Consider the following 22,324-nt stretch of genomic DNA (forward strand, 5'->3'; position numbering starts at 1 on the left):
GCTGCGTCTCCTGACTCCTTCACCTGTGCGCTCTGTGGAGACTTCCGGGAGGCCAGAGTGGGTGGAGGCAGCCCTGAGTGCTGGGGGGCAGTGAGCAGGACTGGCCTTTCTCAGGGTTTCCCATAACTAGCAGGTCCAGCATGAGCTTATTCTCCAAGGCCACTGGACATCTAAGGTGAAGTGTCTCTTCTCTCAAATCGGATTTTTGGGAGACCGACAGGTTTGCAGCAGCTCTGGTGATGATTTGGGGAGGGGAGTTTCTGCCAGCTGAAGAGAGAAAAGCAAATTCTCAAAAGCCTCAGTCCCGAGAGTAGCTGGGCCTTAGCTGAATTCTCCATTACCTCTCGGCACCTCACAGCTTACACAGGACCATCTAACACCTGAGGTCATTCTGAGCTTCCCACAACCTGGTGAAGGGTGGGGAGGGCAGGAAGAATTCTCCCCCTTTCATAGATGGAACATGAGACCAGGGAACTGCAGTGACTTGCCTGAGGCCATGCAGCTCACTCAGGGCAGAGCCAGCATCAAAGCCAGCTCTCAAAATGGTTTCACCGAGTGGAGGAAGCTCCCCTCCCTTCAAAAAAGTACACACTGTGTGATTATGCCTTATTATAATTAAACTTACAATAAAACAAAGTCACCAGGAGTTGATTACTCTGAGACACTCATGTCTCAGGTGAAAGGCGTCAGGAGGAATGAGACTTGCCTGCTGCCGGCCCTGTCGCAGTTCCAGGGGACTGCAGAGGTAGGAGGAGGGCTCCAGGGCAGCCTCTCCCCAGGGGGCAGAGAACAGTTCTGTTGTCCTATCACTTTGTATTCTGGGTTGGAGATAAAAAATTAGACCTGATTAAAAGGAAAACTTTGGGTTCCCCCCCGTCCCCTTTTGCTTGGTTAGACATTGAGCGGTATCTCGTGATTTGGGTTCGCATTTCCCCGGTGACCAATGCCCAGCATCTTTTCACGTGTGTATCGGCCACGTGTAGATTCTCTTCCTGGGAGAAATACTCTTTAGATTCTTCCCTCATTTTTTAACTGGGTTATTGATCTTTTTAATTACCAAGTTGTTAAGAGTTCTTTGTATATTCTAAACACAAGTCCTTTATTAAACACATGATTTGCAAATATTTTCTCCGGTAAGTTTTTGTACTTTCTCGATGGTGTCTGTTGAAACACAACAGCAGTTTTAAATTTTGATGAAGTCCAATTTATATTGCTTTTTCTTTTATTGCTTGTGCTTTTGGTGCCATATCTGGGAATCCATTGCCAAATCTAACATTGTGAAGATTCCTCCCTGTGTTTTCTGTAAGGTTTTAGGGTTTCAGCTCTTCCATGTAGGTCTGTGATCCATTTGGAGTTAGATTTGGTTTACGATGTGATGTAAGGGTCCAGGGTCATTTTTTGCATGTGGAAATAGTTGTCCCAGCACCGTTTGTTGAAAAGACTGTTCTTTCCTGAGTAGTCTTGGCACCCTTGTTGAAAACTAATCGGCTACAAGTGTATGGGTTCATTTCATGACTGTCATTACTGCTGCATTGTTCTGTGTGTTACCTTCGTGCCTGCACCACGCTGTCTTGATTACCATTGCTTTGTAGTAAGTTTTGGAATCAGAAACTGTGAGTCCTTCAACTTTGTACTTCTTTTTCAAGATTTTTTTCAAGATTGGCTATTACGGGTCCCTTGCAATTCCATGTGAATTTGAGGATAGGCTTTTCCATTTCTATAAAGAAGTCAGCTGGGACTCTGATGGGGATTGTGTTGAATCTCTATTATCATTTTGGGGAGTATTGGCATCTTAATGTTAAGTCTTCCAATCCATGAACATGGGATGTTTTTCCATTAATTTAATCTTTAATATCTTTCAACAATATTTGGTAGTTTTAGGAGTATAAAATTCACACTTTTTGTTAAATTTATTCCTGGTATTTTATTCTTGTTGATGTTATTGTGAATGGAATTGTTTTCTTAATTTCATTTTTAGATTGTCCATTGCAAATGTACAGAAATACACTTGGTTTTTGATTTTGTATCTTGCAACCTTGCTGAATGTGTTAGTTCTAATAGTTTTGTAGTAGATTCCTTAGGTCTAATTGCTTCTTACATGAACTTCCAATCCCTGTTTTCCCCTGGCACTTGGGGCCTCCAATTCCTTCCCTTTATCCCTTTACAGTTTTTTTGGGGGGGGGCAAATAAGTTGCTTCCCATTATGATATGCTCTTGCTAAGTCGTTTCTTAGTCTTCCACCAGCGGTTCTCTTTCAGAGACTGTGGATTGAAATGATAGAGTTCTCTGAGTTTCATAAAGATGAAATATGTGCCTTGATTATTTCTTGATTTCCTTGGTTAAGGGTACTTTTATTTTCAAGAAACCATCCACACAGTCTAACATCCCTACAGAAAGGTGCATATAAATGTACAGAGCTCAGTGTGAACACAGACCTGTGGCATCACTGCCCCAATCACGACATTACCAACACACTTGACACCCCTCACATTCCCTCTGAGTCACTCCCTCTCCCTCAGCCATTATCTTGATGTTTTATCACTATCGGTTGTTGAAAATTATTTAAGTGAAATCATACCATTAAGCACTCTTTTATGTCTGCCTTATTTTGCTGGCCGTTCTATTTACAACTGCATGTAGCAGTAGTTGGTTCATCTTCCTTCCTGTGTAGTATTCCATTGTGTATCATAATTTATTGAGTCTACTGTTGATGGACCTTCAGCATGTTTATGGTCTGGCTATTACTAATAGTGCTATGAACATGCATTCTTGTACATGTCTTTTGGTGAACATGCGTATGTATTTCTGTAGGGTTTCCACCTCAGAGTGGCGTTTCTGGGCCGTGGGGTGTGTGTAGGAGACAGTACCAGACAGCTCTCCAAGGTCAGCACAGTTGACATTCCCCACAAGCAGCGTGGGAGGATGTGTGAGGGGTCTGCCTGCTCCACATCTTCCCTAGCCATGGTATGGCCTTTCTAGCTTTCTGGGTTGTGGTGTACCATATTTCACTGTGATTTTAATTTGCACCTCCTTGATGACTGATGAGGATAAGTATCTTTTCATTACTGCATGGTATACTTTTTGAACATAGTTGTTTTTTAAGAGGCAGGCCCAGGAGAAGGCCTCCACAGTAGACAGCAAGAGCACCCTTGCTGTGCTCGGCTGGGCAGAGAGCTTTGATGTCTGTTCCCCAGCTTCTCAAGTCTAACCAGCAGTCTTCTCTTTGCTGTGAGTGGCTGCTTTTGCTCTCTGCTTCCAGCACCCTGAAGCCACAGAGAGAAGGAAGAGAAGTTGTCCTTCATCTGAGAGGATCCTTGCTCTCCTTAAATACAGACTTACCTGGGACCCTCCACTGAAAGTTAGCATTTATTTAAGTACAAGAACTGTGGAGGCACGATGATGAGAATTACAAGAGTTGGGGAGCAGAAGTCCATGGAGCAGAGTTGTTTGCTGTCAATTTGATTCTGGCTCATAGCGACCCCAAAGGATAAGAGTAGAACTGCCCCATAGGGTTTCCAAGGCTGTAATCTTTATGGGAGTAGATTGCCAGGTTTTTAATCCTGCAGAGCCACTGGTGGGTTCAAACCTCCGACCTTTTTTTTGGTTAGCAGCTGAGCGCTTAACAATTGCTCCATCAGGGCTCCTTCCAGGGAGCAGCAGGAGGTCACAAGCTGGTCAAGGTGACGTGAGTTGGATTCTCCTGAGTGACCTCAGGGCCCCCTGAGGGTGGGTGGCAGCTGTGCAAGAAACACTGACCTTGGAAAGCAAGACTGAGCCAAGTCTTTGTCCCTTACCTGTATTTCCCTTTTGCACAAAGTAGTTCCAAATCCAGTGCCTGCCCCGAAGGAGGTACCTGGCCTAAGAGTGGCCCAGCCTCTCCCAGTGCAGCCGTCTACTTGAGGAAAACCCCTACAGTGGCGCCAGAGCGCAGACCAGGCACCAGCACACAGATGGGCAGGACATGCCGGCTGAGGTGTAGCTTTGACCTTGAGTTTTCTTCCCTTCAGTCCTACTTTCTAAATGAAAAGCACAGCCTTAACGGGTATGGTGGGGGAACGAGTAGTTTGTAAGCATAATGGAATTAGAATCATGTCAAGTGCAAAGAGACCATACTAATTAGAAACACTTTAATTCCCAGCCACTTGGCGGCACTTAAGTATCAGAGCCATCCAAGCGTGTCAGCCTTTGAACTTGCTCAGCAAGAGTAGACGATCACACAACTCTGAAGGTAAATGAAAATTAGGTGAAGGTTATTTATTGGTGCGACTGTTTTCCTGTAGTGAGCTTCCTTTACACAGCAATGGTGTAAATGGCATCAATTGAATGAAAAGTTTGTTAAATGCAACCATAAATAATTATAATAAATATACATCAAGTAACTTTACAGCACACATGTTTTAGGGCCAAGGTCGGGATCTGTCTGGACCTCAATGTGCTCTCTGGGAGAAGCAGTCATGTTAGCAGCAGATACCTTACTCACAGTTGTCACCTAATCAAGTGATGGGCCAACAGAAGCTTCCCAAACCCCTCTTGGGGAGGTAGCTGACAGATTTCCGAGTCTGTTCAAGGGATGGGAAGGACTGGAGGGTACCAAGAATTTAAAGATAAAGGGAGGAAAAGCCACTTCTAATAAACCCAAAGGCTGTTTCCATTCTGCGGAAATGAAATAAAAGGATCCTTGTTGTGAGGAACACATCCTGATGTTCCTCCCGCCCCGCATCGAGCGGGCTCTGGCCCCGGGAGGCAGCAGGCTGGCCACCTTCCTTCCAAAGCAGGGGAACTGCTTCCAGCACTTACCTCCAGAGATGACTCCTCCATCAAAAAGGAGCTGATGCAACAGCACCGACTCAGCCTAGACTGATCTCCTTCTTAGGTCGGGGGGCCCTCTACCATGGTCCTTAATGCAATTCCTAAGAGCAGGGAGGGAAGGGGGCTCCTGACAGGCCAGGGCCACACATCCTCCCCCTCACCAGCACTCACCCCAGAGCCGTCTAGCAAGCACGCACTCAGAGCTTCCACTATTCACAATATCATACAATAGATACAGCAATGCAATTCACTGAGACTGGCGAGGCCCAAATGACAGCGTCCAACAAGATGGCATGTGCTGCTCTTGAACAAAGTACCACCGGACAAGACCGATCAGGGGCACAGATACACTGGGCAGGGGGTGAGCTCGAGGCGGCTCAGCCCTGGCACACACACTGACATGGGGCAGGGAGGGGCTGCCGGGCCGGGCAGGGAGGCTGGGCAGAGCCCCTGGCACCTGCGGGCCCGGCCGGAGGGGCAGAAGCGCCCCCTGGAGTCTCCGCCTGGACTTGGAGGTCTGAGCAGAGCAACTTGAACAGTAGGCTCTTTACAACGGGGTGTGACCCTTTCCCTGCTCCCCACGGCACAGACACTGCGGTGAGGCAGGGCCCGTTTCCAGTATAAAAGTGGGACCGGCCTGGATCCTGTGCTTTCCTGCTCGGTTTGAGGAAAAAGCCCCATTAGAGCGCTGTCCCTCCAACCCTAGGAGTCCCAGCTTTCATCTCAACCCCAGGAGTTGGGATGCATGCAGCGGGCTCCACGAACAACCAAGGTACCCAAACAAACCCTCTGGCCTTCGGCTCCTGCCGAGCACTCCGCGGAAAACTTTCAGACCAGAGGCCAGAGCGACTGTGGGTGGGAGGGGCAGGGCCCCTGTGGGTTTCTTCTCAGAACAACGAAGACCAGAACAACACTCTCAAGCAGGAGGATTTAACACATAAAGCCCCACGTGTGTCTCGTGTCTGGGTGACTGGCGCAACTGTTTCCAGATGGAAGGATGCCTGTGGAGCCAGCCTCACGGAGAGACTCCAGCTGGAGGCAGGTGGGCCGGCCACGGCCTGGTTTGTGGAGATGCTCTGCAGAGAGCCTGGCGCTCTGTCTGGCTGAGGTTGCCTCACCACCAGCCTCCTGCTTTGTGGTTCTGTGACGAGGAACCATCTGGGCCCTGACGGCATGAGAACCCAGTGGCCAAGAGGGACTGTCCAGGAAGGTCAAATTAGACGCAAACTGGGAGCTAAACTATCCTACAAATATACCACAAACAGGCAGCAAAAGAACCCACCCATCACGAAACATATGGATACCAAAGGTTAAGTCTTCCAGGAGGCCCTGGAACGTGGACAAAAGTTGAGAAAAGCAAATGTCTCCAACTCCTCGCACAGGGCCCCGGGGGGATGTGCCCACGGCAGCTCCCCCACGCTGCGTAGCTGGTGCCTTGGTGACCGCCGCCCGGCCTCGGGGCTCCTCCCATCAGCCACTTAGGGGGTCTTCGCGGTAGTGAATGGCACAACGAAGTTTCTCCAGCATGATTTCCAGGGAGGAGTACTGGGGAAGTTTGATCATGAACATGCAGGTCTCCACTCGGATGTAGCGAGAGTCCGGGGAACCTACAGAGAAAACATCAGGCGGCAGTTAGAGGCCCCATGGGGCCTGGGGCTGCATAAGACGCGCCAGGAGCCTGGTGGGCCTCTCTCCCTCAGGTCTGCCTCTCTGGGCAGCTCCAAGCTAAGCCCAGGGCCCAGCAGGAGGGGGACGAGAAGGCTGGGGGAGAAAAGGGGAATCTACAGTTGCTGGCTGGACCACACGAGCACCAAGCCAGTGACCTGTGCGTTGGATCTGGTTGCAGGCAGGTTTTTGGGTCAGCAAGGTGTTCTATTTTTGGTTTTAATTGGATTACTTTCCACATTTAAAAGTTGGGAGATTTAAAAATGTCTGAATTTCAGCTTTTAAGATGTGAGGAGCTATGTCAACACTGGGCCTGTATTTCCACGGGCAAAGCTCAGGTTTGGGAGGCTCGTGGTCCCTGGTCCCCGGTTCCCACGGCCCTCTCATTCCCTCTGGGCTTTGGTGGCGGCGACTCTACTCACTGTGCCCCCTCCCTCACCAGGAGGCAGTACCTGCTGTGCCATCTGGGGGGGCAATCTTCATGGGGTAAGGGGGCACGTGGGCCGTGTCGGGGCCCCCATCTTTGCAGGGGCAGGTGAACGGGATACGCTCCTGATTGCAGGCGAACTTGATGAACTTGCACAGTTCCTCCTGGGCGAACATCTCCAGGGCCCCCCAGAAGAATTCGATGTGCTGGTCCGTCTCCATCAGCCCCACCTGGTACATGGTGTGGGCCTGGGGAAGAGAGGCCTCAGGCGTGAGCAGCCCGGCCTCTGCTGCCCTAGTGACCCCCCAGCCTTGAGTGGGCAGGCCAGGCCCAGTTCTGGGCAGAGTGAGCGCCAGGGCTGCATGTGGGCCCGAGTAGGGAGGTCGCAGCCACAGGACACAGGATATCACGGCCAGGCCACTGACCGTGGTGGCAGTCGTGGTGGCTCCTGTTGTGTGAGGGCAGCATATGCACTGGGCCCTAGGTATGTCACCTCCTTGACCCTCTGGGGCAGGTCCTGGGACCGTGCCCACTAGAGGTGAAGTCCCTGAGCAGGGCCTCGCAGCCAGTAAGAAGCCATACTGTGATGCCAGAGTGGGGCTGCCCTGAGGGGAGCTGCATGGCAAGGGGGGCCAGACGGAGGGGCACGGAGGCTTGGGAGGAGCAGACTTCATCAAGATGGCGGCTTAAGGTCTGGGCTCGGGAGGCAGGCAGGCCTGGTACAGGTTTTGACAGCCACCGCTGCCTGTGTAACCCTGACCTGGTGACTGCTCTCTGAGCTTCAGTTTGGCTGAAGAACTGTGAGAGGGGGACCCTGCTGCTGGGGCGCTTGGTGGGATGGGGCGGCAGCTGTGGTGCCCTGCTTCACCCACCTTGAGGAACTCGAGGTTGATGTAAGGGAGGCCGCAGGTGCGCAGCTCCATCTCCAGCGGGCTCAGCGTGGTGAGCAGCTGCAGGGGGATGATGGCGCCCAGGCCGGCGCGCACAGCCGTCACACACTCCACGTTCTGCAGTTCTTGCAGCCGCAGGCTCCGGATGGCCGCTGCGTACGTGTCCTTGTTCTCCCACCTGCCAGGCAAGGGGCAAGGTGAGCGGACCTGCCAGGCGGCGGAGGGGGGCTCCTCATCACAGGCCCCCGCCCACGTGGCCACAGGCTTAATAATTCCTCCTCCTGCCCTGGGTGGCATCTGCCTCAGAGCTGGTGTCTTCTGAACAAAGGCCTTCAGTTGAAGAACTTCCACCATCTTTCTTGTCACCTGCTGTCCTGCCTCATCTCCCTCCCATTATGAAATCCACCTGTCATCTGGCCTAGACCCTTGTGCTGCTGCCCAAGTCCAGGTGAGGCTGTCGGTCTGGCTGGCCACCTGGTCAGTCCCCTTCCCATGCGCACACTCACGCCACGGGAATGTGCCGGCCGTGGCTGCACAGCTCCACCTCCTCGCCCGTCATAGTCAGGTAGGTGAACCTGCAGCAGGGCCTGTTGGGGCCGTCGGGGCTCTCAGAGGCGAGGTGCTGGGAGGCGATCTCGGCGCACAGGGCTTCCAGCTCTGTCTCATCGTTGATCTGGAAGGACAGAGAGAGAGGAGGCTGACTGCCCACCCTGCTCCCAGAGCCCTCAGAGGATAGACCCTGATCCCCAGGCAGGCAAACACCCCACCTGCCTGGGATGTGATGGGGCCTTGGGAACACCTGCTGAGTGAGTGAAGGGCCGTGAGCTGCCTCACAGGCCCAGCTGCAGCCTGAGCACTGACCACACCCCCAGAAGAAACCCACTCTGAATGTGGAGGGACAGCCAGAAGTTGTGTGGTCTCAGTATCTCTGTGTCTCAAGCACCACAAGGAGAGAATGAACGCCATCCCCGAGGCTGTCCCCGGCCAATCTCAGATGATCTCTAAGGGCTAATGTCCCACTCTCTCTCTGAGGGCCCAAGACAGAAGCTGGACCCACCTGTAGCAGGGGCCTCACCACCCTTGCTCATTCGGGGGCAGGAACCCTTCATCCCTGGCTCCTTGGAGACCAACGCCATGAGCGGGGAGACCCAGCAGGGCTGACCAAATCACTCCCCAGCCTGCTGCTGCCAGCGGGGAGGGAAGCCACAGCCTCTTGTCCCCATGAAGGGAGCCTTCCCGGCAGAGATGGCCTACACCCCTCATCACTCCTCAGTGGGAGCTCAGGTCTCCCATGGCAGAGACCTCAGCAGACAGCAGGCCCCAGAGGCAGTGACAGGACCCCACAACAAATGTGCCTTTCACTTACACTCTCGAATTTCTTGACGTAGTTGTAGGTGAGTATGTCTGCTTCCTTCAGGTCTAGGTCAGGGTCCAGAGGCTCCCCGACCAGTGTCTTCCAGAAGGAGGGTAGGAGGTCCAGGGGAAGAGGGACATCGGCCCGAATGGCAATACCCAGCAGCTGCCCCAGGAAGTGCAGCAGCTGCTCCTCCCCGTAGGTGATGGGGCTTGGCGTCAGGATGTACTTGCCCTGGAAGTAGAGGCAGGGATGAGGGATGGGCGCCTGCCTCGCTTCCTCCCGGGAACATGTGGCCCAGGGGGAAACCGACCTGAGGCCAGTACATGACAGTTTGCCCAACCAGGAGAGCTGGGCCCAGTCCCACCCAGGCCAGGACAGTTTCTGAAGGGCTCCAAGGACCTGTACCTGTCACCCCAGCCACTGCCCCTTGGGCCCCTGGGAGCACTGGGACACGAGCCTCAGCTGCCCAGCCTCTGGGCCTCACCTTGTTCTTACTGACGGCCGAGCTGGGGCACAGCAGGAGCAGGGACAGCGCAGAGCTCTGTAGCTCTTTGCACACCTGCCACAGGAAGTGGCGGAAAGAACCACCTGCAAGACGAATGGAGACACCTCAGCACCTGGGACCCACCTGGCTGCCCTGCCTGATGGGCCCGTCCCAGGCAGAGAGGCAAGTCTGTGGGAGCGGGGTTCGTGGAGCCTGGGATGGGATGGCTACTTGGGGAGCAGTCCTGGCTTCTACATGGCAGGTAATGAGGAAGTGGAGTTCACTCTTGCTAACAGAGAACTCAGGCAACATAGGCTAAAAACAGCCCTTCCTGGAAGAAACTTGGAGCTGAGGGCGCCTCTAAGCCCAGCCTGCACCCAGCCTGGCTGGCGTGGCCTGCGGGACACTCACTGGTGCCGTGGACCTCTTCCCCGGTGAAACGGATGTTGAAGGCGTATGTGGGGTCGCCGCCGCTAGCCAGTTTGACGCAAAGCTGAGAGGACGGCACCGAGGCCAGCTGCCTGGCAGCTTGGCAGAAATAGGAGTTTTCAGATGCTCGAATTTCCCCTGGGGAGAGAAGAGAGGAGCTGACAACAACCTCCTGCTGGCCATCCTCTGCCCTTCAAGACAGGGCAGACCCCTCCCCATGCTTTGCAGGCCCTGCCCTGTACCGTCCACCCTTGCCTTCTCTCTGTTCTTGGGACATCTTAAGATCTTCCACGCCTTAGCACACGTGGTCCCCTCTGCCTGGAACCTGCCTCCCCTGTGCTCTATGTGGTCAGTCCCTCTCATCCTTCCATTTGCCCTCGAGGGAGGTCCTCCAGACCACCTACCTGAAGTCCCTCCCACAGCCTGGGCCACCTCTCTCATTTCCTCTTGAAGTGTCCTTCCTAATCTCTGTCTGTTCACATGCTATACGACTCCTGGCTGCCTCCCCAGTAGCCACTCTCCCCCTCTTCCCGGTGCTACAACCTCAATTTGGCAGGCACGCAGCCCACCAGAATAAAGGCCACGTCTCTCAGTCTCCACTGTAGTTAGGTGTAGCCATGCGGCTAAGTTCTGGCTGTGAGTGTAAAGGAAAGGAGCCCAATTCACGGTGGGGTGCACCCTTCTGCCCTGCCCCTTGCTCCGGATGCCTAGAATGTGGAACTCATATGACGTAATGGTGAAGTTGGAAGCTACACACTGGGATGCTGGAGCAGAATGGCAGAAGCCAGGGTCCCTGTTGAATGAGACCCTGCCACACCAGCCCTGCGTTCCCTTCCTCTAGAGGCTTCTCTTACATGAAAGAAACCAGCTTGTACTTTGCTGAAGCCACTGCTGGTTTGCTGTCTCTCTTTGTAGCCAGTCCTACCTCCCACAATTTCCAGGGGGTCCAAGGTGATTTCGGGAGCTGCGTGGTCAGCTGTTCTCTGCACGGTGGCGTTCAGCACCCGATTCATCACGGTCACCTTTGTGTCATAAAAGATCAGCCCTGAAGAGAGGAATGTGGGAAAGATGCTTGGGCGGGACTGTTTCTTTCTTTCCTGCGGTCACCCCGGGGCCCAGGGAGGCCAGGCTGTCCCCTCGGGGGTCTTCTCATCTAGGATGCCTTCAAGTCCCTGGTGGGGCACTCACGTACCTTGCTGGTAGGACTATCAACTGTCCTGACCTTCTGGAGGGCAACTGGTGAGTATCTAGACACATTTTCAATGTATATACCCTTTGAGTCTTTCAGGCCCAGGGAGACACCCAGCTTGTGGAAATACAAACCCAAATACATAAAGAAAGAAGAGGTTCATTGTTGCATTTTCTGAAACAGCAGAAAATAAAAACCACCAAAGTGTCTATCAAGAGGGAAATGGTCCCCTGCGCAGACATTCAAGAGGACCAGGCTGATCTGTGTGGGCCGAGGCATAAGGAGTGCTGAGCACATTATTAATTGGAAACAGGAGTTGCAGAGTAGAATGTATGATTAAAAAAAAAAAAAAGACAAAAAGTGCATGTATGTCTACTGGTATATAGATAGAAAAATCTGGAAAGGCATACACTGAACTGTTAATAACATCTACCTCAGAGGTGTAGGGACGTGCGGTGCAGATAATAGGAGGCAGCTGTAATTTTATATATTTCTAAATATTTTGAAAACCTTTAAAGGAAGTTTAATTTTTAGGAGCATATGTTACTTTTGTAACTGAAGTGATCTCTCCTCAGTGGAACTGCTGTTTCAAGGGACACCTGGATGTTAAGTGTAAGCGTAGGGCAGGGGGCTATCTTCCTGGGACAGCTGCCTGAGGCTGGGTAATGGCTGATGGCTCTCCCTTTCAGTTCTGGCCCTGAAGATGACCTCTCCGTTCCTGTCCCTCCTGCACTCAGCCCACCTCTGTGGGTCTGGGTGGGGGCACTGACCTTTGGCCTCCTTCAGCAGGGCCGCGATGCTGTGGGTGTACATGGGCGTCTGGCGCAGCTCCACCAGGGGCAGGAAGAAGGTCTCCAGCGTGGTGTTCAGGGATTGAAGCAGGGCAAAGCGCAGGCGCAGGCTCTCGATGGGCACGTCTGGGGGCATGATGGCCGGTCAGGCTGATCTCAGCCAAGTGAGACTGACACTAGGTGGTCCCTATTCCTGGAGAGGGCTACCGGGGTGGGTGTGCCTCCAGTGGGACAAGGAGCTCCCACAGTGGATTCTGTTCCTGGGCCCTAAAGAAGCTGTTAGCTTGTGAGTGCCGCCTCTCCGCCCCTGCCGCCCCGATCTGCCTGAATCTATACTGAGCAGATGCAAAGGGTGAGACCCTAGGCTGGCCAGATGGGAGCCATGCCACGGCTGATGCCCACTATGTATTTTTTAACTTTTTATTCTGAAAGAATCACAGGCTTGTAGGAAGCTACATAACTGGTGCAGAGTCCTGTGTGCCTCTCACCCAGCTTCCCCCAGTGGCGACACCACATACAGCTGTAGTACAGTGTCAAACCAGGAAACTGGCGCTGGCATGCTGCTCTGTGATTGTTCATCCTCACTAGTGGGTCTCCCTCCACTGTGCCCAAGTGGCCCTTCCCAGGATCCAGAAGAGGGCAGGGGCTCAGACTGGTTTGCTGAGGCAGGGTGAACTAACCAGGAAGCAGCCTGTGCTCTGCTTGAGCACTCAGGCCACAATCCAGGACAGTGTGATATAGGCACAGAAAACCCTGGAAGGCCATCTGCCAGCATGGCGTAATGGGTTATTTTTCAGGGGTGGGTGGCACAGCAGTTACACATTTGGCTGCTAACCAAAAGGTCGGCAGCTCGAATCCACCAGCCGCTCCTTGGAAACCCCATGGGGCAGTTCTACTCCACCCCATAGGGTCACTATGAGTCGGAATCAACTCAATGGCAATGGGTTTGGTTTGGTTTTTGGTGTTTTATTTCCTTTGTGCATTCCTAGATTTTAAGAAAAAGCACCTGTGATTCTCTTGTAATTAAGGATAAAGCCTCTAACACAGGCTGTCAGACTCCTCTGGCCCTGGCTCGCTCCCAGAATGAAGACAGGCTAGTGGTGGCCTCTTGGTCTGGCCCGGGCTCGCTCCCAGAATGAAGACAGGCCAGTGGTGGCCTCTTGGTCTGGCCCTGGCTTGCTCCCAGAATGAAGACAGGCCAGTGGTGGCCTCTTGGCAACAGGAAGGAGTGGCAGTGGCGGATCTTGCCTGCCGGCCACACTACTGTCTCTGTTGCTTGACTGTGTTGTAATGAGCATCTGACAAGGCCTCACAGACTTTAATGTGGCCACACTCACAGCTTCTTAGCTCTCCCCCTCCGATGTTACCAGCTCCCTCTTCCTCTGCACCTGGTTCATGACAGGTGTTCCCAGTATTTGCCATCTGGATGGCACATGGCATAAGGCCCTTCTACACAGCCCTGTGCCACCGCAGGGGATACCCCACCAGGTGGCTAAGGCTGTGGTCCATGAAAAGCATACTTGCTGGGGCCACATACTTGAGAGACAGGCCACTCTGGGGTCCGCACTGTCTGCAGGGTCCAGGTACACCTCATGGGGATGGAGTCGTGCGGGTGTGATGGCGAGGTGGCGGCACAACCTATTGATATACTGCACGAGCGCCACGTCCATCTCCAGGGTCCACTTCCTGGAGGCCTTCTGAGCATGTCGGACGTCGATGCAGGCACACCTGGGTAGGGGGAGAAAGGCAGGGTGGGCCAGGGCCTGCTGGGGACTACTGGATTCATTTTACATAGCACCTCGCCCCAGCCCCTGAGGGATATTTGTAAGGTGGCCTTGCCTTCCCAGCATGTGAACCTTTTCTGGAAAGCAGTTTAGCAACATGAGTCAACACGTACCCACCTCCTGTATGTGGGCAGTCTGAGGCTGTGGTTAAGGGATGGGCTCAGGAATTCTCCACTTGAAATATAGGCCACACTTAGTGACCTAGGGCAAAAAGGTATGTCTACTTCCTGAGCCTCTGTTTCTCTTAAAAATGGAGGCAGAAATGGCATGGGCCTCACAGCACTGTCATGAGGATGAGATGATGCCCATGAAGAGCTCAGCCCAGAGCCTGGCACATTCTAAGGGCGTGGCCAATGTCAGCGGCTGCTGTCACTGAGGTCATCGGCCTCTGATGCAGCAATCCCCCCTGCAGGGACTTACCCTACTGATGGGCCAGAACTAAGAGGCAGGATGTGTGTGTGAGGGCGGTCAGCGCACGACTGCTCTGTCACGGCAACATCCATACCACCTCGGTGTCCATCCTAGGGGACTAGCTGAATGAGGCACACCACACCCTAGTAATGGAATGCTAGGCAGCTGCTAGAACGACCTCAGTAAAATAATCCTTAATATCAGATGATATGAAACAAGCTGAGTACAGACAGGATGTCCTGTCTGCTCCCACTTCTACAGTGTTGTAAAAATGTATCTCCAGGAAAATGTGTGGAGGGACGTTACTACGACATGACAACGGTGACTATCTCCAGGCGCAGAGTTACAGAGAACCACCGTCTTTGTGTCTGAGTGTACTGTATGAGGTTTTCATTTGGTGTGCATGCCATCGCTCCACAAACAAGAAGCTATTAACCAGAGAAAGGCAGGCGGACAGGCGGGCTGGCAGGCAGGGGATGGACAGGCAGGCGGGCAGGTGCCCGTTGAGCCTATAGCTCCAGAGCCTGTGGCAGATCAGTGAGCCACGTGCCAAGTCGGGTACCTCACCCAGAGAGGGGTGATCGCACGGTGGGGGGGCGCATCAGGCATCTCTCCCTACACCCACGGGGAGCTCAGCGCACGACCTCAGCCTCCTTGAGAAGGGTTGCCCCTCTGACTGGAGGGTCCTCCCAGCCCCTCTCAGCTGGCTGGCCCAGGCAGGCACCCCTGGCTCCTTAGGCACGTGTGGGGCGAGAGGGGAGGATGTGCGGGCCCCGTCCCTGCTCCGTCACACAGAGCCTGCTGTCTATTACAAATGCCTCCCTACAGCGGTCTGCAGCCCAGTGTGTTCTCTTCCCACTTAGAATGCAGCTTCCATTTTCCAACAAAGACTCCACAGCCAGCCCTCTACCTGGTCTTGAGAACAAAGTTCCTAAAACTTGTTTTTTCCACTGTGATGTCAAGGTCCAACCGGGGGCTGACTCTGAACCTTTCATTAAGGTACAAGATGCCGGCGTCAAGCAGTAGATCATCTCTCATTTCTGAAAACAGATTTCTAAAAGGCCTGCGCTGCTAACCGTTCTGGCTGTGATGCCCGCCCATCTGTCCTGCTGTGGGTGATGGGCCGTGTAGGCCTGTTTATGAGACCGCCAGAGGGAAAGTGCAGGCCGGTTCTTTGGTTATACAAACACCTTGCCTGCTTGGAATTCCTGTATGGCTGGGAGGAGAACACTGTGTTTGGGTAGCCCTGGAGGTGTGATGGGCAGTGGCCTTGCCAGCTTCCTGGGCCACTGGGATTCAGAGGGTGAGTGTGACTTAGGGAAACAGGTTCTTTGTAATAAGAAATCTGCCCTAAGCCAAGAGTCTAGAAGAAAAAAAAGTGTTTGTTTTCAAACAGGTCAGCAAACCCACTTAAACAATTATGAAAAATTAGAAAAAACCTCAGAAGGCATTAAAAAGAAAAAGAAAAAAAGGGTGAACAGAATGGCTCCCCAGAAAGTGTTTACCTTGGTCAGTTGGTAGAAGCACAATTGTCTTACCTCTCAAAATGAAGATCATAACCACAGGATAAAATCGCCCTCCAGACGCTACGGATGTCTTGCTTGGCTCGGTCAATAACAAACTTGTGAAATCCTTCCAAGGTCAGGTACTTTTCCTCAGGGACTGATGGAACAGTGTAAGCAGTGTCAGGAATTTGGTGAGGACTGGGCACAACTTGGCCTTACAATATGCCAAATTCCGGCCTCTCTTTATCATGGCCTAATCCACCTAGTTCCCTCCAAACCAAAAAAACAAACCCGTTGCCATCGAGTAAATTCTGACTCATAGTGACCCTACAGGACAGAGTAGAATTGGCCTGTAGGGTTTCCAAGGAGCGCCTGGCAGATTCGAACTGCCGACCTTTTGGTTAGCAGCTGTAGCTCTTAACTGCTACGCCACCAGGGTTTCCAGTCCCCCCTCCAGGTCCCCATAACTCCAGGGTACCAACCCCCTGCCCCCTGCTTGCCCACACATAATCCCTTTGACTTTATGAGGTATCTGAGGCCTTGGCCTCATAGAATCAGGCTGGTCATCGAAGGGTGCAGCTGTCTTCCCACAGTCCTTTCTTTCTATGTGTCAGAAACATTCTCGGCTGACAAAGCAGTTTCTGTGACAACAAGAATAATTTTCTCCAACTCTGCTTGGGTCTTCAGAGGTTTTAGTGCCTAAGCAGATCACTAGCTTAGACATGTATCTTCCAGAAGAAAATTTCCAAGCATTTTCAAATCTTTACTTTTCAGCCACAATAATCTATTCTTCACTGTGGGTGTATGGAATTTCTGGAACTGCTATTTTTACCTACATAAGTGCATGGTCATCAAAGATGGCATTTAATCAGCACTGATAACTAATCGGTGTTGGCCAGGCCTACTTCCCAGGGTCTTTGGAAGTGCTGCCCTACTTAAACTAAAACCCAGGGAGTAGAAGTCATCCCGGTGGGAGAGTGGCCAGTCAGGCATAAGCAGAGGCCTCATCCCCAAGTGAGCTACCCGTCCTCAGGGGGAAGCAAGCCCCGAAACCTGATTCACACCAAGCTGCTCACTCACCTTCTTGCTTTTTAGTGGGTGACTTTTCTGGGTCCTTTTCATCTGGCTTGCTCTTTTCCGGAGACTTGGGCTTCACAGTTGGCTTCTTCTCACTTAAGGCGGTCCTGCTGTAGACCAAATCACCGGAATGCGAATTCTGCACATCCACACTGCCCCCCAGAGGAAGTGCAGAGAACCTCATGTGTGCACCTGTTCATATCCCCCAACTCCCAGCTAATGATTCAGGCAGAACTGGGTTCAAGGTCACCTCTTCTCTGACAGAGAAAAGTTTACTGAGCAAATTAGGAGGACAAACGAACAGTCTAAAATGTGAAACCCTGAAGGAGATGCTTTTCAAATGCCCTTTCTACTTACTTAGGGCTGTGCTGTCCAAAGCCAGATGTAGCTACTTAAACTTTACATAAAATTAAAAACTCACTTCCACAGTGGCACTAGTCACATTTCAAGCGTCCAATAACCACACATGGCTAGTGGCTACCATACTGAACAGAACATTTCCATCGTCACAAAGTTCTCTTGGACAGCACTGCTTGAGAAGCACCATTTACACACAATTAATAAAAGACACCTTATTTTTCTGATTATTAACAGTCAGTCTAGAGACTCCTGCTAAGTGACACTTTGCTATCATAGCTTCTAAGTGCTCGAGAGTCATAAACTTACACATAAAGAAAATTCTGTTAAATATATATGCATATCCCCATATGGAATACTATGTAGCTGTGAAAAAACAGGAAAGAGCCCTGGTGGCACCATGGTGAAGCACTTGACTGCTAACCGAAAGGCCAGCGGTTCAAACCCACCAAGGCTCCATGGGAAAAAAGATCTGATGATTTGCTCCCGTAAATATTACAGCCTAGGAAACCCTATAGGGCAGTTCTGCTCTGTCACACAGGGTCACTACAAGTCAGAATCAACTTGACAGCACACAACAACATAAAGGAATGGAGAAGCCTTTTTGTACTGATATGAAATAATCTCCAAGATTATTGTTAAACAGAAGTAGCAAGGTACAGACATTGTGTACGGTATCCAACATTTGTGTTTAAAAAACATACATGTATACATATATATTTGCTTATACCTATAGAAGAGCTCTGGAAGGCTATAGAAGAAACTGGTAACAGGCTGGGGAACCAGGAGGCTTGAGGATGGAGGAGTAAGGAGAGACTGTTCACTGTGTCTGTTTTTGAGTTCTGCACCACTTTAGCCATTCAAGAGTTAAGAAAATAAGATGCCTATGCATAAATAAAGGGCTATGCGTGTAAATGTTAGAAGTATTTTCTACGTGTGGGGGAATGTATTTTAAATATGCATATAAGCATTTTCAAATCTTCCTACAATAACTATATATTTTTTGTGTAGTCAAAAGAAGTTAAAAATATTTTTTAAAACTCTGGCCATTTTACTAATTCAGCCTGGTCTGCTTTCCAGTCTACACAGGCCAGCTTTTACTCCACTTCTGGGGAAAGGGAACTAGCCCCCTCCAGTGGTGGAAGCTGAGGCCTGAAAGAACCCCGGCAGCAGGGCCGAACAGGGCCCCGGGTCAAGCTCCCCCAGAGGTCTAGGAGGCTGCCACCAGCCCCCCGCCCGCCAGGCGCCCCTCCTGGGGCTGCTGGGCCCCACCTGACACTGTTGAGCACGGCCTTGTCCTTGGCAGGTGGCTTGGAGATGGGCCGCTTGGTGCTCACCACCTTCACGGGGTGCTGCTCCTTCCCGGCCTTGCTGTACTTGCTCTTGTCAAACTTGGGCTTGGGCACGCCGTATTTCCTCAGGATCTGCAGAGCACACAGCGGGAGGGTTTCAGGCTCGCCCTGCAGGACACCCAGGCCCAGGTGAGGCACGCTGGGGCCGGGCATCTACCTGGGTGAGCTGGTCCTCCAGCACCTTTTTGGGAGGCCGGACATTGGTGAAGAAGATGTGCAGGAGGTTCCCTGGCGTCTGGGAGTTGATCTGCTCTTTGCTAAGGTAAATGTCAGAGACTTTGACGGGCTTAGCTGGCGTCAGGCTCGTCATCGGCTCGGAGTGGGCACAGCTCTTAAATATCTCCGTCAGAACCTCTCTGGCCCCGGGTACCAGCTTCTCACCTTTGCAGAGTGGAAAAAAAAATTGCAGAGTGGAAAAAAAAAAAGAGGGGGTCAAAACAATTCTGCCATGAGCATGCTATGTCAGGAGAAGCCCTGCCAAGGTTTTGTTTGTTTTTCATAAACACGTTTTTTCTTTTTTAAATTGAGGTGAAATTCACCTGACATACAATTAGCCATTTTCAAGTGAGCAACTCAGTGGCATTTAGTACGTTCCCAGGGCTGTGTAACCGCCACTTCTGTCCAGTTCCCAAACACTTTCATCACCCCAAAAGGAGACCCTGCACCCATTAAGCAGCTGCTCCCCATGTAAACAGTTTATTTTATAAATGAGTAACAGATCTTTGGTGGAGAGGGCAAGCTATTTGTCAGATCCCACGCTCCCCTCTTTGGGCCACACGTGTTACGTTCTCAGCCTTCCTTGTGGTAAGGTATGCTGGGGCCGCTATTTTCCCGTGTGGGGCGAGAGCAGGAGGGATGGGAGCCAGGTCAGGGCCGGGGCCTCTCTGCTCTGCACTCATTCCCTTCGACTGGCTGCATGGAAATGATGAGCCCCTGGGATGGATTTCACTTCCATGTGCCAGAAACAGACTTCCGCTGAGCTGGAGTCCTATATGTTTGAGTTGGTTTACTGCAGTAGTCTAGCCAATTTTACCTTAAATAATACGTATATGCTGGATAATCCCAAAGGAACAAAAGGATAGGTAGCCAGCAAGTATTTTTCATGCAAGGTACAAATTATTAAAGACATGACTGTACTATTTGAGAATATGCTTCAGAACCAGCATAATCAGCAGGGAGAGAACATTTTCTCAGATACGAGAATACAGCCCACAAACAAACAAGTCCTCCAGAAAGGAGTCCTGATGGCGCAGTGGTTAAAGCACTTGGCCGCTCACTGGAAGGATGGCAGTTTAAACCCACCAGCGGCTCCTGGGGAGATAGATGTGGCAGTCTGCCTCCGTATATATTACAGCCTTGGAAACCCTACAGGGCAGTTCTACTCTGTCCTACAGGGTCGCTAGGAGTTGCAATTGGGTTTGGTTTGGTGTTTAAGTGCTCCAGAAGGTACTCTGACCTTTGCTGCGAGACCAATCATGACAAAGAATGGTGCTTCTCGACTAGGGAGCTGCACCAACTGGCCTGTCATTTCCACCTCCTTCCGCCCTTTTCTTTCCATCTTTCTCTCACACTGCTCCCCCTGAGGGTCCTGGCGCACCAAGGACAAGGCCCAGATCAGGTCCAGCTGTGGCAACTAGAGCACAAAGGCCTCACAGACATCTATAGGAAAACTTGTGAAAGCCGGAACTCGATGGGACCACCTTGTTTTTCTTGATCTTGCAAGTTTTCTGCCTTTCATAGGGTTTGGCCTTACCACTTTTCTATCGCTATTAGCAGAAAATGAGTTTTCCTTCTCTGACAGGTTTCTGCCTCACACAGGTCTGGCTTTTGCACGTTTTACTGTATGTGTGTGGACGAAGAGGGCCGGGCCCCAGGAGCTGACTCAACAGGGTCCACCATAAAAGAACCTCACATGCAAATGGCATCTGACAAATACACGTGCTGCAAAAAAGACCAAGCACCTTATGTGGAAGGCTTTAAAGTCAGGACTCAAAACCAAATTCAGATTCAAAGTCTGAGAAGACTGGTAAAGTGTTAGTCATGGTGGAAAAAGGTCTCAAACTAGCGGGCTACTCCATGAGCAGCAGAGAGCTGAGCGGGCAAAGCCTCCGCAGGGGACAGGGCTGGCGCTACAGTGAGGGCATGAGGCGCTGGTCACCAGCGCACAATTTGAGGGGTGCTGAAAGCCTCAGTAATCAAGATATATAATGTTTTACTCACTATTTAAAAAAATCAAAATTAATGCAAAAAACCCATGATGAACGAAATATCAACAATGCCAGTTGAGCCACGATGGAGCCTGAGGCAAAAGGAAGATCAGTGAGACTGATCCTGTCTTTGTTTAAAACTTTAATATTCTGTTGATTTTTACAAACGCACATTAAAATATCTTACTACTGAGCTTTTTGGCAAGCCCCTTCCCCTCAAATTTTCTACCCAAGGCTTCACTTGCCACACCCTTGTCCTGGCTCTGAGGGAATATTTCAAAATTTCAGGGTTGGGGTATAATAATTTGAAAACAAAAAAAACAAAACCTTATTTAATATTATATGGTTTTACACTTGGAAAATATAAAACAACAACTCTATTACATAATTTCAAACAATATTAAAAAATTAGAAAAAGGGACGTGGATTAAAAATTTTGAGAGAGACGGATAAAAACTGAACGAGGACACAAAGAACTACTGTAATTTTTAAAAGAATAAAGGAAATCCTGGCCGCTCCTGAAGTGATGTTTGAACCTGCCGGCATCTTAGCCAGAGGTCCCTCTGCTGATTCAGCCCTAGGGGCATTCTAGCACGCTGGCCCAGGATGAATACCGGGTCTTGTACAAAAGAAGTGGGGACACCAGAAAGGGTCTCCCCACAAATGAGCAGCTAGATGACGAAACAGATGGGAAGGGGCACTTTGAAAAGGGAGATGCAACTGTTTCTTCCCCAAGAATCAGTTTAAGAGAGTGAGGTGTCAGCTGTCCTCAAGCACATGACAAAATCATTACCAGCCTTCTACTTGCTACATTCTAGTGTTCCAGCGCCACAGGACAGGACAAAAGAACACACTTGGACTCCAACAAGGAGAAGCCTGGTTAGACAAGGGGAAAAGCCACTTAAACGCAGGCCCACATTCCAGCCTGAAGCAGGCCGGGCAGATCATTCCTGGAGGTCTCCAGTAGTGGGAACACGCCTGCCTGCAGGCTGCCCCATGGTCTTCAGAGACCTGACAGCTGGGAGAGGACAGGAACGTTCTCTTCACGTCACATGGAGATGCACGCAATCAGCCACTGTAGCAGGCAATGAGCCTCTTGTCTCATCTCCCCAACACCACCTGACTGGTTTTCAAAATCTGCAACCTACCTTTAATTGACTTATCATTGAAATAATCTTCTAACCCTGGGCTTCCTTGCGTATCAAACAGACTTTGATTGACCACAGATACAGTTAAAATCTCTTCTGTCGACATTTCCATCAATTCGTCTTCACCATCCAAACTTGACAAACCAATCAAGTCATTATTGTTAAACAAACTTGCTCGAATTTTCTCGATTTTGGCTCGGGATCTTATCTGCGTGAACATGGAGAAGGGTCAGGCAGGATTTGAACAGAGTAACCAGTTGTTCCATTATGAATAAACTTTTTTCCTTCCTGCCTTTCCCTGGAAACCCTCTGCTTGTCTTGAGTGTTGTGTAGCTCCCCAACTTGGACTAGCTTGCTTTCCTGGTAAAGTTCCTCCCGTGTTTCAACAATAATAACTTTTAAGGGAACAACTGAGCTGGAAATCTCCGCCGCTAAACCCGGG

The 22,324-nt window shown here is 51.1% G+C and overlaps 1 protein-coding gene across 6 annotated transcripts in view; it reads right to left on the reverse strand.

Annotated features, from left to right (window-relative positions):
• Positions 1–2,985: 2,985 nt before the first annotated feature.
• Positions 2,986–22,324, reverse strand: part of HECTD4 (HECT domain E3 ubiquitin protein ligase 4) — a 180,015-nt gene continuing 160,676 nt past the window's right edge. For 4 of the 6 annotated variants that reach the window (XM_049866988.1, XM_049866986.1, XM_049866987.1 and 1 more), the window contains exons 62-76: positions 21,883–22,090; positions 18,685–18,908; positions 18,448–18,599; positions 16,822–16,928; positions 15,775–15,898; positions 13,579–13,769; positions 12,021–12,167; positions 10,987–11,106; positions 10,044–10,199; positions 9,633–9,736; positions 9,158–9,379; positions 8,298–8,464; positions 7,774–7,969; positions 6,927–7,149; positions 2,986–6,416 (exon numbers count right to left, since the gene is read on the reverse strand). In XM_049866988.1, coding sequence (XP_049722945.1) covers positions 6,280–6,416; positions 6,927–7,149; positions 7,774–7,969; positions 8,298–8,464; positions 9,158–9,379; positions 9,633–9,736; positions 10,044–10,199; positions 10,987–11,106; positions 12,021–12,167; positions 13,579–13,769; positions 15,775–15,898; positions 16,822–16,928; positions 18,448–18,599; positions 18,685–18,908; positions 21,883–22,090 — 2,478 coding nt within the window. In that variant the 3' untranslated portion in view covers positions 2,986–6,279. Of the gene's footprint in view, positions 6,417–6,926; positions 7,150–7,773; positions 7,970–8,297; positions 8,465–9,157; positions 9,380–9,632; positions 9,737–10,043; positions 10,200–10,986; positions 11,107–12,020; positions 12,168–13,578; positions 13,770–15,774; positions 15,899–16,821; positions 16,929–18,447; positions 18,600–18,684; positions 18,909–21,882; positions 22,091–22,324 lie in introns of those variants that run through there. The other 2 variants (XM_049866985.1, XM_049866989.1) reach the window with 2 other exon arrangements.

The sequence above is a fragment of the Elephas maximus genome, chromosome 22 (genome assembly GCF_024166365.1).
Source record: "Elephas maximus indicus isolate mEleMax1 chromosome 22, mEleMax1 primary haplotype, whole genome shotgun sequence".
Lineage (NCBI taxonomy): Eukaryota > Metazoa > Chordata > Mammalia > Proboscidea > Elephantidae > Elephas > Elephas maximus.